The sequence below is a fragment of the Gobio gobio genome (assembly GCF_949357685.1).
Source record: "Gobio gobio genome assembly, chromosome: 16".
Taxonomy (NCBI): domain Eukaryota; kingdom Metazoa; phylum Chordata; class Actinopteri; order Cypriniformes; family Gobionidae; genus Gobio; species Gobio gobio.
Window position 1 is genome coordinate 8,159,406 of NC_137109.1, and position 18,709 is coordinate 8,178,114.

Consider the following 18,709-nt stretch of genomic DNA (forward strand, 5'->3'; position numbering starts at 1 on the left):
GTTTTTGAGCTTGTGGGGACTTTATTGGGGGGTCCACCTGAGGAAAACAGCTTATACATCATAATAAATAGTTTTTTTGAAAATATAAAAATGCAGAACGTTTTCTATGATGGGTAGGTTTAGGGTTAGGGCATATAATATAGAGTATAAAAATCATTATGTCTATATGCGCACGCACACACACGCTTTGTGAGATATCATATAAATAGACACAACTATATTAACATTTAAAAACTGTCTATAATAAATAAGAAACTTACCTAAGTTAGGATCCTTGATCTGTAATGAAGTGTTGAGATGCTTGTGAAGAATGCTTTAAGTTTATAGAAACATACTCAGTGAAGCTGGGAGGAGTTACAGTGATGTCAGCCAACCCTTGTGCTCATCAATGATGACATCATTGACCCTTTCATAAGACTGTTTGTTTCCTTCTGCGAAATCCCACCTAGGAACCTAAAAATAACAAATCTTGGGAACTCCAACCCTGTTTCTTCAGTGGGTTTAATGGGTGTGTCATCGTCTTTTGTGGTCCAGAATATATAAAAAGGCGATGAGGACAGACCTGACTCCAGCCCATCATCTTCAGCATCAACCTTCAATCATTCATCTCAACACTGAGATAGAAAACAGAAGACTTTCTTCAACTTCGAATCGACAAACAGAAAAATCAAGCATCTTCATATCCAGATCTCTGAACAAAGATTGACAGCATGCTTTCAATTGTACAGGTAGAGAAAATGTTGTGCTATTATAGTTGTGTAATGTCTAGATTTATGTGTGATTGCTCGATGTATAAAGACAAATAATGTCTGGTAGTACTTTATTTTAGGGTTAATTTCTCACTATTACCTAGCTGCTTATTATCATGCATATTACTAGGATATTGGCTGTTTATTAGTACACTGTAAAAAAAATCAGGTCTCCAATTGAACATTTTCTAGTGACCATCTACATTTTTCAGTTGGCCAAATTGAATTTCTGTGAATTGATGCTATTTAATACACAGAAATTCAATTTGGCCAACGAAAAAGATTTTAGATGTGATCAGTCAATAGAACATTTTCAATTGGAGACCTGTTTTTTTTAACAGTGTACTTATAAAGCACATATTAATGCCTTATTCTGCATGACCATATTCTACATCCCTTAATCCTACCTGATACCTAAATTTAACAACTACCTTACTAACTATTAATACGCAGTAAATTCAGAGATTATTGAGGCAAAAGTCGTAGTTAATTATGAATATCGGTCCCACTTTATATTAGGTGGCCTTAACAACTATGTACTTACATGCCTTACTAAGCATTTGATACAATGTACTTACAATGTACGTTAATGTACTTACATTGTACTTACATTTAAAGTACCTCCATGAACACTCTGTAGTTACAGTAGTGTACTTACATTTGTAAGTACACTTTGTAAGTACACACAATAATTGCAATGTTGTAACTACAATGTAAGTACTCTGCAGTTTTGAAAACATTTTTGGGGAGCAATTTTGTTTTTTAAAGCATTATTGTTCATGCCTAATGCAATGTTCTTAAATATGAGGATGAGGGTGGATACTCATTATTCAAACCATTTAATAGTCAAGCTATAAATTTAACAAATGTTTGCAGAATACACCTGAATACACAACGTATATTCATATAATCGTCTCATTTAGCAAATTATGCCTCCCCAAGATTCACTAAGTTTGATTGTATTTTGTTGTGCACAAAAAACAATGTGAAAATACCATCTACTTATAAAAAGGGTTTACACACTTTACAAGGTTTCATTTGTTAATATTAGTCAATGCATTAAGTAACATGAACTAACAGTGAACAATATGCTTGTACAGCATTTATTATTATTTGATAATTCATAAAACATTTCTTGTTCATGTTAGTTCATAGTACATTTACCAATGTTATCAGGCAACTTTTGATCTTAAAAAAAGTTTTATTAAATGCTGATATAAACATTAACTATAAGTTTAATAAATACTGTAGAAGCGTTGTTCATTGTTGTTAACTAATGTAGTTAACCAACGTTAACAAATTAAACCTGTGTTGGTAAAATAAAGTGTGGAACCTGTGTTAATACCCAGGAACTAATGTGTACTTACACTGAAAATACACAAAAACTGCCCACTTAAAATAAAGTGTGGAACCTGTGTTGATACCCAGGAACTAATGTGTACTTACACTGAAAATACACAAAAACTGCCCACTTAAAATAAAGTGTGGAACCTGTGTTGATACCCAGGAACTAATGTGTACTTACACTGAAAATACACAAAAACTGCCCACTTAAAATAAAGTGTGGAACCTGTGGTCGATACCCAGGAACTAATGTGTACTTACACTGAAAATACACAAAAACTGCCCACTTAAAATAAAGTGTGGAACCTGTGTTGATACCCAGGAACTAATGTGTACTTACACTGAAAATACACAAAAACTGCCCACTTAAAATAAAGTGTGGAACCTGTGTTAATACCCAGGAACTAATGTGTACTTACACTGAAAATACACAAAAACTGCCCACTTAAAATAAAGTGTGGAACCTGTGTTTATACCCAGGAACTAATGTGTACTTACACTGAAAATACACAAAAACTGCCCACTTAAAATAAAGTGTGGAACCTGTGTTGATACCCAGGAACTAATGTGTACTTACACTGAAAATACGCAAAAACTGCCCACTTAAAATAAAGTGTGGAACCTGTGTTGATACCCAGGAACTAATGTGTACTTACACTGAAATTACACAAAAACTGCCCACTTAAAATAAAGTGTGGAACCTGTGTTGATACCCAGGAACTAATGTGTACTTACACTGAAAATACACAAAAACTGCCCACTTAAAATAAAGTGTGGAACCTGTGTTGATACCCAGGAACTAATGTGTACTTACACTGAAAATACGCAAAAAATCCCACCTATTGTAGGGGGGGGGGGGGGGGGGGGGGGTCACACAATTAATTACATGCAGAATAAAATTATGGTATTCTTATTTAAACTCGTTAACGCAAATGAAGACAACAAAAACAATGCAGTTATGAAACTTTTTTACTGAAAACTTTCAGATACCAGTAGGAATCTTTGCAACTTTTACAACAAAATTGAGCTACTTCAATTATGAGAAAAAGTACCAGAAAAAAAAAGCTGTGGTAAGGTCAGACAAGATTGCCCTTATCTTTGAACAATTTTCTTTAAATGTATTGGAAACCGTTAAATAAAAGGCATACAATAGCCCAAACTTAACCAAAATTAAACCAGAAATAAACATTAGCCTTTAGCGATATTTGTATTTAATCGGCAGGAGTTTCCCACTTTGTTTTCCTGAGGTAATAGAGGCTTTCATCTCTGTGGTCAAGGATTCTGAGCACCTCTGGGCAAACTCAAAAAGCTTCTCTTTGTGAGGCTGGAACTGAGGGATAGAGCAAAAAAATTCTGGATTGATAATCTGAATCTCAGCCACAACTGCAGTGAGGGCAAGGGTGTTTCTGTCCACTCCGACTTTCATGAAAGCTCTTGTCATGCTTCCTTCCTTTTTGTATGCTCGAAGAACTTTTTTGTATCTCTTCAGTACATCATCTGGACACTTGGCTGTTGAATGTAAAAAAAAAATATTTTTTATTTTTATTTATTTATTTTATGGTGTCCTTGTTACAGTGTGATTATACAATCAATACTGAGTAATACAAAATAACTACATGTACTTACTATTAGGGTTAGGGTCAGTTGCATGAAATTATGCATAATTCATAGTTATTACTATTTACTATAGTAACTACATTTAACATGTAACGAGGACACTAAAATAAATTCATACCCAGTTTGTTAATGCATTACAAATTATACAAAACATCCATAGGCGGAGGCTGAACCAACTCTAGGGTACGGCTAGATGGTATTCCTCCTTGAAAACACTTTTAAATAGAATGTCATGAAATAGTTATGTGTAACCAAGCAGATCTTGATCATCAAATACTGCCATAGTATTTCCCCCTTACTATTGTAGTCAATGGGGAACGAGATCTGCTTGGTTACACATAACTATTTCATGACATTCTATTTAAAAGTGTTTTCACTTTTTGTGTACAGCAGAACTTTTTTTTTTTGGAATAAGGGTGAGTAAATGATGACAGAATTTTCATTTTTGGGTGAACTATCCCTTTAACGCCTCTGATTGGCCATTGCATTCCTAAACTCAACAGACTCATGTGATTGGTAAATCTGACTGTAATTGTAAAACACATAAACTGTGTGATGAAACATGAGCAGATCTAAATTTAATGACGCAATTGACACTTTTCATTTAATTAAAACTATATTTAGTTTAAATGAGCAGGTGCATTTTTAGCAGTTAGCCCCGTTAATTATTGGCCCGTAGCCAGGGGAAGGCTAAGCCTTACACACACTCCGCCTATGGAAACATCAGCCAAAATCATTTTCATCAAGAATAAATTCACATTTAGATGTGCCTTTTGAATATACCTCTCACTGTTGCACTGGAGAATGCAGATCTTGACTTGTTTTTTTGGGTTCTCTTCTTTTTGGATTTTTTTCCCCTGCATCTTTCATCCTCCGATGAAGATGAAGGGAGGGAGGAGGACGAGGAAGAGGATGAAGTGTTTAGCTCATCACTCTCACTACTAGTGCCCTTCTTCTTCTTCTTCTTCTTCTTTTTCTTTTCCTTGCCTAAAAAAAGATTCTCTATTAAATTCTTTTTTTCCGAGAAGTGGCTGTCACCTTTAATGTTGTCATTGTTTTCGAAGTGTAGAGGCTGATGTGGTCAAACAGTTCAAACATCTACAAAAGGCAGCTTATTCGCCGCCTACTGACCTAACGGATAAACATTAAGGGAAGCACGCTAGCCAGACAGGAATTTAATTTTGTCGGCTGAAGACCCAAGTTTGGTTTGAAGACAAAAAATGTAACAAGCACAACATTCTCTCATTAATCCTGATTTCTAACACAGCGTTCAGCGTGGTCTCGCGGATGTCAGAGATGAGTGGGCATATAAATTGTGTGAGCTTATTTTGTCCATTAGCGCAAAAGATCTGGAGAGAAAAAAATACATTAACCAGCCCATAGACCCTCCCCTTGAAGAAATCAGGACAGAAGTGACCACTTTAAGTTCCATATCTTTGTGTTTTTATACATTTTATTTATCAAAACTTAAATATATTTGTATTAGGGCTGTCAATCGATTAAATTAAATGTAATCAAATTAATTACATACTCTGTGATTAATTAATCTAAATTAAATGCATACATATTTTTTTCCTGTGAAAGTATTTTAAATATTTCAATTCAAATGAATCAATGAATAATCAGCATTAGTGACACTAAAGTTCAAAAACTCTTTTATTATTATTTTCATTTTTCAAATGTTGGCCATAACAATAAACAATATGACCTAATATGCTGAGGAAATGAATTTAAAAGTGCTTCAGGGAGAAGATTTTTTTTCACTGTACAAGGTAACTGGTCTGCAGGACATTGCAAAGGGAATTGCTCAGTCAGTCACATGCAGATTTGTTAAATTTGCGCTTCTGTGTTTTCTCCAATGTGGTCTGAAGATGCGATGACTGATAGAGTTGGTATCATGGGATGTGCTAGGTCGTACCTCCGGATTAACGTTAACTTCTGGATGCTTTGTATTGATATGCAAATGAGAATGCGTATCAATAGTACGAGTGTGCAATGTCGTGGAATGTATACACTACGCAGTTTTTTGAATGCACATGATACGCACTTTATGGCGTGTATTGCAGACAACCTTTTTTTAGACTATATTTTTATCAACACTTCCATCAGGCCGTTTTTTATACGTAAATGTTCCAATCAATGATCCAGGCAGCGCGTTCTCGTCTCCCTCCTTCATTTTACAACTCTGGGTCAAAGTCCAATACAGATTAATCTGCGTTATTTTTTCTCAGATTAATTAATTGAAATTAACGCGCTATTTTGACAGCCCTAATTTTTATGTTCCTATATGTTTATGTTCCAATAAAAAAAACACGTTTATTTTAATAAAAAGGCATTATCATATTATTTTAGAGAGGCTGAGGGATCATAAATAACGTCTCGGTTACGTATGGTAACCCTCGTTCCCTGAAGGAGGGAACGGAGACGTACGTCGGACGTACCGACGAATTGGGATCACTTCTGGGAGCCCCTATCAGCTTCGAGCTATCTAGAACCGGCCAATGAACAATTGGCGTGCGAGATTTGCATCTCGCGCTCCGCCCCGCGCCGCGGGTATAAACAGGAAGCGAGAGCGAATGCACGCTGTTTTTCACTGAGGAGCCACACGTAGTGGCTCGACCTGCAGTGATGGTACAGCAACTGTGGCGACGGGACGTACGTCTCCGTTCCCTCCTTCAGGGAACGAGGGTTACCATACGTAACCGAGACGTTCCCATTCAGTCGGTCACGTTCGACGTACGTCGGACGTACCGACGAATTGGGATCCCCTATGGAAAACGCCATAGTTACTACCACTTCCAGCGCCCAGCGATGAGCCCCACAGACCCCGATCTGATGCGGGCGGGTAGGTTCACGCAGGGAGAGTCAAAGCTGCTGTTCCGCAAGACCCACTCAGCTGACTGTATTGGATAACGCTGGGAAAGCGTGCCTGTGAAGGCAGCTGCGGAAGCCACATCATGCCCAGAGGGAGTTAACATGTGGAGAATACACATATGGGCTGGCCGTGGGCAGCACAACATACGGAAGTCCCAGGGGTGGCCCCGGCCAATTCGTGGAGGGGGAACAACACGTACCTGGGACGGCAGAGGAACTCTGCCGAGGGAAAGACACGGGCTCGCCGTAGGGAGCCGAACCGTGGAAGAATACACATATGGGACCGCCGTGGGGGTCACTACATACGGAACCCAGCCTAACACAAGTTCCACCAAAGCATACGAGTGTTAGACCTGGCGTCGAACGCTCCGCCACGTCCGACTGCCGCGGGTTGCGGAGGACTCAACAGGGTTCGCCGATCCGGGGAACTCGACTGGAGCAGAATAAGCGCACGCATCCGTCTACCATAGGGGAGGGAAAGGCGCAGCAAGCCGACACTAGAACGGGCACTTCGGTGTTACTGACTATGGGAAGTGAGCACACAGGAAGAAACCGGCTCTACACGGAGGCTATGGAATCTAGCGAACATGTTAGGTGTCGCCCAGCCCGCAGCTCTACAAATATCTGTCAGCGAGGCGCCACGAGCCAGCGCCCAGGAAGAGGCAACACCCCTAGTGGAGTGGGCTCTTAACCCGAGCGGGCAGGGCACGTCTTGGGACTGATAAGCCAAGACGATGGCATCCACTATCCAGTGGGCCATCCTCTGCTTGGAGACAGCCTTTCCCTTCTGCTGTCCTCCGTAACAGACGAAGAGCTGCTCTGAGGTCCTGAAGCTTTGCGTTCTGTCCACGTAAGTCCGGAGAGCACGGACGGGACAGAGAAAAGCTAGGGCTGGGTCTGCCTCCTCCGAAGGCAGCGCTTGCAGGCTCACCACTTGGTCCCGGAAGGGAGTAGCGGGAACCTTGGGCACGTATCCAGGCCGGGGTCTCATGATCACATGAGAGTTACCGGGCCCGAATTCCAGGCACGATTCGTCGACCGAAAATGCCTGCAGGTCCCCTACCCTCTTGATGGAGGCCAACGCAATCAGGAGTATAGTCTTTAACGACAGGATTTTTAACTCAGCTGACTGCAGAGGCTCAAAGGGTTCTCTCTGTAGTGCAGTAAGCACCAGAGCTAAGTCCCAAGAGGGTATAGAGGGAGGACGAGGCGGATTTAATCTCCTCGCTCCCCTAAGGAACCTGACGATCAGATCGTGCTTACCTAGAGATTTCCCATCTACGAGCTCATGATTAGCGGCGATAGCGGCGACATAGACCTTGAGGGTGGAGGGAGACAGCCTTCGCTCCAACCCATCCTGTAGAAAGGTAAGCACAGATGCGATCGAACATCTTCGGGGGTCTTCTCGGCGAGAAGAGCACCAATCGACGAACAGGTTCCACTTCAACGCATAGAGGCGCCTCGTAGAGCGGGCTCTAGCGGAAGTGATGGTGTCAACTACCGCTTGCGGTAGGTCACCTAGAACCTCCGCGTCCCGTCCAGGGACCAGACATGGAGTTTCCAGAGGTCTGGACGCGGGTGCCAGGGTGCCCCGTCTCTGAGTCAGGAGGTCCTGCCTCAGAGGAATGGGCCAGGGAGGTGCTGTCGCAAGGAGCACTAGTTCCAGGAACCAAGTCCGGTTGGGCCAATACGGAGCGACCAACAGGACCTGCTCCTCGTCCTCCCTGACTTTGCACAGTGTCTGCGCAAGAAGGCTCACTGGGGGAAACGCATACTTGCGTTCTTCCCGGGGCCAGCTGTGGGCCAGGGCATCCGACCAGAGGGTCCCCTCGGTCAAGGAATAAAACCACTGACAGTGGGTCGTCTCTGGGGAGGCAAACAGGTCTACCTGTGCGGCCCCGAAACGACTCCAGATTAGCTGGACCGCCTGGGGATGGAGTCGCCATTCTCGCGGAAGTACCTGCTGACGTGACAGCTCGTCGGCCGCACGATTGAGCAGGCCCGGAATGTGAATAGCACAAAGCGACCTCAGATGCTTCTGACTCCATAAGAGGAGATGGCGGGCGAGTTGCGACATGCGACGGGAGCGTAGACCACCCTGTTTGTTGATGTACGCTACGGCCGCAGTGTTGTCCGTCCGGACCAGAACGCGCTTGCCTCTGAGCGGCACTTTGAAGCGGCTGAGTGCAAGACGAACTGCTAACAACTCGAGGCAATTGATATGCCATTGCAGCTGAGGCCCCGTCCACAGGCCCGAAGCTGCAAGCCCGTTGTACGTGGCACCCCAACCCGTGGATGAGGCATCCGTGGAGACAACGGAGTGCCTGGACACTTGTTCTAGGGGGATTCCCGCCTGGAGAAACAAGGGGTCCGACCACGGGCCGAAGGTTTGGCGGCACCTCGGAGTCACTTGGACGCGGAGGGAACCGCTGTGCCACGCCCATCTCGGGACTCGATCGTGTAGCCAGCGTTGAAGCGGTCTCATATGAAGCAATCCGAGCGGCGTTACTGCAGCTGCGGATGCCATATGCCCCAGGAGCCTCTGAAAATGTTTCAGTGGAACCGCTGTCCTGCCTTTGAACGAATTCAGGCAGTTCAACACCGACTGGACGCGCTCCTCGGTGAGGCGCGCAGTCATGGCGACCGAGTCTATCTCCATACCGAGAAAAGAGATCCTCTGCGTGGGGCAGAGTTTGCTCTTCTCCCAGTTGACCCGAAGTCCCAACTGGCTGAGGTGACTGAGCACCTTGTCCCTGTGTTCGCACAACTGCCCTCGCGACTGGGCAAGAATCAGCCAGTCGTCGAGGTAGTTGAGGATGCGAACACCATGCTCTCTCATGGGAGCAATGGCCGCCTCCGCAACCTTCGTAAAGACGCGGGGCGAGAGGGACAGGCCGAAGGGTAAGACGCGGTACTGACATACCCGTCCCTCGAACGCGAAGCGCAGAAAGGGCCGGTCGAGGGGAAACGAGAATGAAAGTACGCGTCCTTCAGGTCGATCGCTGCAAACCAATCTTGGGGACGGACGCACCTGAAGATGTGCTACTGCGTTAGTATCCTGAACGGCAGCCTGTGAAGGGACCGGTTCAAGAATCGCAGGTCCAAGACCGGCCATAACCCACCGCCTTTCTTGGGTACAATGAAGTACGGGCTGTAGAACCCGGACCTCATATCGGCTGGAGGGACCGGCTCCATCGCGTCCTTCGCCAGTAGGACTGCGATCTCCGCCCGGAGCACGGGGGCGTTCTCCTTCGCTACTGGGAAGTGAACGCCCCCAAACTTAGGGGGACGCCTGTCGAACTGAATCGCATAGCCGAGTCTGATGGTACGGCCCCTAGACGGGCTGGGAAGCTCTAGCCAGGCTTCCAGACACCGAGCAAGGGGATTAACCACAGACGTACCCGCAGCGGGGCAGCGACACGGAATGCAGGGATCCGACTCGGACGGCATGGAGCGGCCCGAAGTGGGATCTGAGTGTGCTGTGCAACACTTACCTGCGTCCGCGGAGGGGGCGTGCGAGTGTGGGGAGGCCGCTTGAGTGCGTTCCCACAGCCGGCGCCCCCTGCTGGCGAAGGGAGAGGCGTCTGAGGGTGGCGAGGCATGGGAGCGTCGACCACCGCCAAGCGCGCTCCCAAATGAAGGAGGGGCTGAGCGTGGCAAGGCTTTGTGGCGTTGCACACGGTCTGCCTCACCTCCTTCCTCAGCGGGGAACAAGAGTGGCGAGGCATAGCGTCGCGCACTGTTGTCCACGCACCGCTGAGAGGAGGGGAATGAGAGTGGCGAGGCTTTGTAGCGTCACACACACTGCCATTCTCGCCCTCTTGTGGGGAGGGGAATGAAAGCGGCGAGGCTCTGAAGCGTCACACGCTGTCATTCCTGAACTCCCGAGACCCAGAGGTATTGGAACTGCTCTTTTTTTTTTTTTTTTTGTACCACTGGCTGTTTTTAACATCAGTGGCGGAACAGAATTACTAATGGTTTTCCACCCGGCCCTCCTCCGGGGAAGAACAGTTCCAGACCAAATCCGGGTCAATTGTGCTTCTGGACCAGGGTGGACATCGTCTAGCCAAGGGCCAGCGCTGTGCGCAGCTCAACCTCAGCTCAGAACTACCCTTGTGCACGAAGCAGGGCGGAGGTGGCCTGCCAGTGGCACTGCCACCCCACCGATGAGGGTAGTGAGAGAGAGGAAAACTTTATACAGATTATGGCCCTATTGGTGTTCCATATTTTGGCACCAATAGTTCCACAATGCCAAAGCCTTCCAATGCACATCCGAAAAAAGGCAAGGGGCAGGCAAGGCGATTTACGCGTTGCACTATGCCTCAGCCATCCGGGAAAGCATGGCTGTCAAGTATGAATCTGATTCAGCACGAGCGCCCACTATTACGGTGGGAATCTCAGCATCATCTTCATTTTCAACACATAACAGCCCTCTCTCTGATGCAGCGATTGACATCTGTCCTCTGCTAGAGACCCAAATGAAATGCTAGGTCCCCTTTCAAGAACCAGCAATCCCATCTGTAAGCTACCAGCAGACACGTGAGACAGTGGGCGTGGCCGTGAGACGGCACACGGCGCGCTGAACACTCAAGCCCCTATGAAAAAGGCAAGACGAACAGCGCGCCGACGTGGCCATGCTCTCGTGAGAGAGCATAGACCACCCACGAACACAGTCTCAACATGCTTGCGATGCGATAGAGGAGTGAGGGGCCCACAGAGATGTACGCGGTGGGGAAGCCTCACTGTAATCCTCAGGCCACCCAGGCTTATCAGCCAAAATAGTCCCCCCTCTGGTGCACCAGAAAAGAGACTAGATCGGGGTATAAGCGAAGGGACTCAACCCCGTTTGAGGCATCATAGTCTCGACCGCGCATCGGAGGCGCCGAGTGACGCGCGCAGAGTTGCCGTGGCAACCCGCGCTGTCACCCGGCAGCCAGACGGCACACGGCGCGCTGAACACTCAAACCCTCACGCGGAAGGTGAGATGACCAGCGCGTCGACGTGATCCCGTTCCCCTGGGAGAACATGGATCACCCACGACACAGTCTCAACATGTTTATGCGAGATGGATCGTGGCCGTCAGGACAGGAAACAACCGCATCCAGAAACGCACGAGTGGTAAGACATCTTGAAAAAGACGGCACGTCACCCGTGAAGCTCTTTTGTGAGGAAAACGCTCTGTGCTGAAGCACTCAGGGGGAAACGCGACAGCGCACGGGATTGTTAGTGCAGCCCGTGCCTGTACTCAGCAGGAAAACGCTCTACCCAGACCAACAGGTTGCTGTGATAACAGCAGTTTTTCTGCACTCAGAGGCAGCTCGATGAGTTCAGCGCGATCCCACTGAAAGGTGCCGTTTCTCCAACACGCGTCCTCCTCTGGCTTTCCGGTGTCTGTAGACAGTCTTGCTGATAGCAGCGAAAAATACACGTCTTGAATGAAGAGAGTGAGTCCTTCATACGCCTGTGTGGCTCCGAAGTGAATGACAGCGTGCATTCGCTCTCGCTTCCTGTTTATACCCGCGGCGCGGGGCGGAGCGCGAGATGCAAATCTCGCACGCCAATTGTTCATTGGCCGGTTCTAGATAGCTCGAAGCTGATAGGGGCTCCCAGAAGTGATCCCAATTCGTCGGTACGTCCGACGTACGTCGAACGTGACCGACTGAATGGGAACTACAATTATACTACGGGGCCGTTGAATGCTTGAATCTGATTGGTTGATGAACGTTCTGAGGTGTGCAATTATTTTCTGGGAGACGCACAGCGAACGTAGTTCCAGGCAGCTCTTGACCGCATTACAGTTCCATATCACTTCGCATAGTTAACTGTAATAACGGAAATTACAGGACAAAAAAAAAACACCATGACAGACGATTTTCCTAAAGTTAATTTTAATATTTACGGGAACTATAAAACGTTCAACAAATGGGCGGCAGGAGTATTAGACGGTCCAGATGAAGAACAACATAAACGGAAGCGGACATCAAAGACAGCCGGCAACAACAAATAGCGAGGTAATAACAGCGCTGTTTAGAGACGCACAGAGGTAGCCTCTCTCTCTCTCTCTCTCTCTCTCGTGCGCATGCGTGGGCGTCTGCTGAGCGAGTGTGGAGAGCGCGTGGTGAGTGTTGAGCGTTGTTTGAGTGTGTGTGAGTGATTTTTCGTGGCTGTTGTGCCTAGAGACTTTTTTCACCCTCTGTTATTTTTCTATCTTTTCTTTTTTCTCTTTCTCTATTTTTTTGTTTTGTTTTAATTGCTAGTAACAGTTGTTGCGGTGCGTTAATCCGGGCCGTGTGCTACCTGTATTTGGGGAAGCATGTCGGTCCCGGTTTCGCGAGGTCTGAATACACTCACGCGGCGCCACGCAGTGAAGGTGGCGTCCGCGGTGAGTGTAGAAGACTGTTGTTTGGCTATAGGAGAAGTTGTGGGCCATGAGTGCATTCTGTCAGCCTCAAAAATGAATAATGCCAATGTCATTTTTTTAAACAATGTAGATAAAGCAAATGAGCTAGTTGAGCGTGGTATTGTTATTGATGGTTTGTTTACACCTGTTCTCCCTTTGTCAATGCCATCTAAAAAAGTGACATTATCCAATGTTCCCCCGTTCATCAGTGACCAGTTGTTAAATCAATCTCTTTCTCGTTATGGTAAATTGGTGTCTCCGATTAAAAAAATACCAATTGGAAGCGGATCTCCGTTTTTGAAACATGTAGTTTCTTTTAGGCGATTTGCCTACATGATTGTGAAAGATGACGCTGAATTAGACCTTACGTTCAAATTCCGTATAGAAGATTTTGACTATGTTGTGTTTGCAACAACAGGGAAAATGAAATGTTTTGGTTGCAACAAAGTGGGACATTTAGTGCGTAATTGCCCGATAAAACATCTGCAACAGAGCAAAATATAAATGATGTAACTGTTCCACCCGCGACAAGTCAACCCATAGACGAGTCAGACGCGATCGCGGCAGATCGGGCTGAACCTGAGCCGATTGCAAAAGAGCTGCAAGAGGTAAATCAGCCCCATTCTGCGATTACTGTAATAAAGTCGTCTAACAAAAAGGCAGATGATGCCGAGTCCACCGGGTCTTTGAATGAAGGACGTACTTTGACGGATATTTGCCCAGGCAGTGACGCTGTAAACAAAGTGTCCGAGGTCTCCCAGCGCGAGGGAGAAGAACAGCTGTTGATCGAGCACAGAAGTGAGAACGATGGCATTGTCAAAGAGACAGAACGCACTCTGTTTAAAGTACCGCTAAAGCGGAGGAAAAGTGAGAATAATTGTGAGTCGAGACCTGTAAAAAAAACAAATGTAGCTGAAAGTGAAGACCAGGGTGAGACAGAGAGTGATTGTGAATCCGATTCTAGCCTCTCTTTTTCTCAGAGTGAATGCGTGAGTCGAAACTATGAAGTGGAAGATATTAAACTCTTTCTTAAAGCAACCAAAAATAGAAGAGGAGTACGAGTGAATGAATATTTTCCTGACCTTAAGCAATTCATTGAAAGGACAAGGTGTCTGATGGCTGAAGGGTTTTTTACTAATAAGGAAATTTACAGGTTAAAAAAAATTGTGGGAAAACTCAATACTGAAATTAGTAATGATGGTGGTGAAAAAAGCTAATTTAATGATAATCAGTGGTTTGTTTTTACTGTTTTGTTTTTTATTCATTATGGGTGAAGTTAGTGTTGCTTCAGTGAATATAAATGGAGCCAGAGATGTAAAAAAAAGAGTAACATTATATGAAATGTCTAAAGAGAAAAAACTAGATATTATTTTCCTTCAAGAAACTCACAGTGATGTAAAGAACGCTGTAGATTGGGAAAGGGAATGGGATGGAATCTCTATTTTAAGTCATAACACTGCTGTCAGTGGAGGAGTCGCCATTTTATTTTCTAAAAATTTTAAACCGGTTTCTTATGATGTTGAAGAGATTATAAAGGGCAGACTTTTGAAAGTTCGAGCTTTATTTGAAAACCATGTTTTTGTTTTTATTTGTGTTTATGTACCTACCTCAGGAGTTGAAAGAATGTTGTTTTTAAATACCCTCAATTCAACCCTGCAAAATTGTAATAGTGAAGAGTTTTTGTTTCTGGGAGGTGATTTTAATTGTACAGAACAAAATATTGATAGAAATCACATAGAGCCCCATGAGCCATCCCGTAAGAAGCTTATTCAAGTCATCAAAACACATGAACTGTGTGACATATGGAGACATGTTAATGGTAGTCTAAGACAATACACTTGGGCTCATACCCGTGGAAATGTTTTTTCTTTAGCTAGGTTGGATAGATTTTACGGTTTTAAACATCAATGTGGTATTTTTAGCAAATGTTTTATTGTTCCAGTTAGTTTTTCTGACCATAGTATGGTGTGTTGTTCTTTTATTTTGAACTTTACAAGACCAAATAGTGCTTATTGGCATTTTAACAATTCACTGTTAAATGATAAACATTTTAAGGAAAATTTTACATATTTTTGGGAATCTTTTAGAGCCACAAAGAGTTCTTTCCAGTCATTGAAGCAGTGGTGGGATTTTGGTAAAGTGCAAATAAAACAGTTTTGTCAACAGCATACTCGAAATATTACTGTACAGTTATCAAAATCAATGAAAAACTTGGAGACGTCAATAGTTAAACTTCAAGAATTGGCGGATTCAACTGGGGGGAATAATGTTTTGGAAACTCTTTTAATGAAAAAAACTCAACTTGGCGATCTTTTAGAGGTTAAGGTGCAAGGAGCTCTGGTTCGGTCCCGTTTCCAGAATATTGACCAAATGGATGCTCCAACTAAATTTTTCTTTAATTTAGAAAAAAAGAACGGACAGAAAAGATTAATTCATGCACTGCGCTCTGAATCTGGTATGTTGTTATCTGACCCCATTGATATTAGAAAGAGAGCAGTTTGTTTTTATGAAAAGCTGTACAGGTGTGAATGTGTTGCAGAGCCTGACATTGACAATGTCTTTTTTGAAAGCTTGGCACAGGTGTCTGAAGATGCCAACACGGAACTCAGTAAGGCCATGAGCCTCGAAGAGTTGCACAAGGCCCTTCAGGGCATGGAATCCGGGAAGGTTCCCGGCATCGATGGTCTCCCAGTTGACTTTTATAAGTCTTTCTGGACAGTATTGGGGGAGGATTTGCTCGCGGTGATCAACGAAAGCTTGGCTGGAGGGCGGCTGCCGTTGAGCTGCCGTCGAGCAGTTCTTACACTCCTCCCAAAAAAAGGAGATCTAACGGATATTAAGAACTGGCGTCCTGTGTCGCTGCTTTGTACAGATTACAAACTGCTCTCAAAAACTTTGGCAAATAGAATGGCAGAAGTAATGGAGCAAGTTATTCATCCGGACCAGAGCTATTGCATACCTGGTAGGTCAATTTTTGATAATATTTCTTTAGTGCGGGATATTATAGAGGTCTCCAAGTTGTTTAATTTAGATTGTGCTTTGCTTTCTCTGGATCAAGAGAAGGCTTTTGATAGAGTTGAACATAAGTACCTCTGGAAAACTTTAACAGCTTTTGGATTCTGCCAAGAGTTTGTAGATATGATTAAGATGCTGTATACTGATGTTGAGAGTTTGCTGAAAGTGAACGGTGGCTTATGCACTCCTTTCAAAGTTGGTAGAGGTGTACGTCAAGGATGTGCATTGTCAGGAATGCTTTATTCTTTAGCCATAGAACCATTATTGCAGCAGATAAGAGTACATTTGAATGGGTTACAAATACCTGGCTCTAGTAGTAATATTCATTTATCAGCTTATGCTGATGATGTGATTGTAATGGTCAGTAGTCAAAAAGATATAGAGATTTTAATGAAAATACTTGAAGATTTTAAAGATATATCTTCTGCTAAAATAAACTGGAACAAAAGTGAAGCTTTTATATGTGGAAAGTGGACGAAACAAGAGTTAAGCATTCCTGGTGGTTTAATCTGGAGTAAAGGGGGTTTTAAATATTTGGGGGTCTTTTTAGGAGACGAGACGACTGTTTTGAAAAATTGGGAAGGGTTTATTGAGAAAGTTAAAGGTCGTTTAGCCAAATGGAAATGGCTAGCCCCAAACATGTCTTATAAAGGGCGTATCTTAATTATTAACAATTTAATTGCGTCCTCTCTCTGGCATAAGCTGGCATGTATAGATCCACCTTTAAAACTGATGAATGAAGTTCAAGCCTTACTGGTGGATTTTTTCTGGGATAAAATGCACTGGATCACCAAGAGCATTTTGTTTTTATCTAAAGAAGATGGTGGACAGGGACTGATAAACTTGCAAAGCAGAACAGCAACTTTCCGCTTACAATTTATTCAAAGGCTTCTTTCGGGGTCAAGTGACTTTTGTTGGAGAGTGGCTGCATGTGCTATTTTACGGAGTCTGGGAGGCCTACAGATGGACAAATCTCTCTTCTTTTTAGACCCCCTAAGACTGGATACTTCCAATATGCCAATTTTTTATCGCAACCTTTTTAAAGTATGGGGTCTTTTCAATCAACAAAGGACATCATGTAAGGAATCACTATTCTGGTTGTTAAATGAACCCGTAATACATGGGACACGTTTAGATATTTCTGCTGTTGGACACACTTTTCATGGACTAAATGACATCCTTTGCAAATCCAAGGTCACTACCTTAAGTCAATTGTTAAATATGGCTGGTCCAAATTTTATGAATATTGAGAAGGTAGCTTCACAGTTGGGAATGTTTTCAACCCGTATAGTTGCTCAACTGATGGCAAAGTGGCAGTCTGCTCTCACAAAGGAAGAAAGACTTTTATTAACGGATTATTGTACAGGAGTAGAGACTCCTAATGCGAAAGACCCTTTTCCGGCTATACTTTTGTCTCCCAAACTAGAGGATTGTACAGGTCTGCTTTTAAAAACTGGGAAGTCTTTGTGTTTAGATTTCTTTTCGGTTACAGTGAAAATTTTGTACAAAGCTTGTGTTTTGGTTTTTAACAAGAAGATTTTAGATAATAAAATTGACACACCATGGCGATCTGTCTTAAAACTGGATGAGAATGTTAAGCCTGAATGGAGAAGTTTGTATAAGCCACCGTTAACAAAGAGAGTAGGTGATATACAATGGAGGGTTCTCCATGGGGCAATAGCTGTCAATGCTTTTATATCTGTTTTAAACCCTGAGGTTAGTTCTGAATGTCCTTTTTGTTTTAAAAGAGAAACTGTTTTTCATGCGTTTATGGAGTGCTCCAGGTTAAAGCCCTTATTTAACGAATTGAAAAATCTTTTTGATGTTTTTAATGAAACATTTTCTATGGAAGTATTTATTTTGGGTGCTAAATATGTGCAGAAAAGACAAGTTGATTGTCAATTAGCGAATTTTATCTTGGGTCAAGCTAAACTAGCTATCTACTCAAGTAGGAAAAATAAGATTGAGCAGAGGTCTGGATGTAATGTAGTTGTTTTGTTTTCAACTCTTGTAAAGTCTAGAGTGCTGATTGATTTTAATTTTTATAAATCTATGAATGATATTTTGTCTTTTGAACTAAAATGGTGCAGCAAAGGAGCATTGTGTTCTGTGTTTGAAGATGAATTGCTTTTCACACATTTTTTGTAATTTTTTCTTTTTATGAGATGATTTTGTAAACCTGTGTCTGGGTAAAAGTTGTAATAAAGAGTATTCAAATTCAAAAATTCTCTCTCTCTCTCTCTCTCTCTCTCTCTCTCTCTCTCTCTCGCTCTCTTTCGGAACTAGCAAAAGAGCCGTTGGATGAGACGCGGAAGAAATAGTCCTACTCACAATAGCGATTTAAGTACAAAAACCGGACGAATCCCTTTAAATATATAATCGGATCGATGTCTTGAGGTGTGGTAACCGTAGCATAAGCGGAATAATTGACTCCGCTTCGCGTTGTGACCGCATCACCACCTCGGGTGTGCATTATCATTCTAATAATTGAACGGCCCGTCGTCAATTATTCCTTACATAACTAATGCGTTTTATAAATATATATCGGCCAATATATATAGGAACATCAGATTTTTAAAATCACCAAATATTTGTATCTGTATCAGCCTTAAAAATCCTTTATCGGTCGAGCTCTAGTTCCTAGCCATATCGGAAAATCGAAGTGTTTAATTTTCTGTCTGTCTTAGTACACATCACAACATGTCAATGG

General features: G+C 43.6%; 1 protein-coding gene across 1 annotated transcript in view; it reads left to right on the forward strand.

The window, feature by feature from the left end:
* The first annotated feature begins 534 nt into the window (after window positions 1–534).
* The window catches only part of irg1l (immunoresponsive gene 1, like), a 34,116-nt gene continuing 15,941 nt past the window's right edge, over window positions 535–18,709 (forward strand). The window contains exon 1 of the mRNA XM_079838642.1: window positions 535–728. Coding sequence (XP_079694768.1) covers window positions 711–728 — 18 coding nt within the window. The 5' untranslated portion in view covers window positions 535–710. The remainder of the gene's footprint in view (window positions 729–18,709) is intronic.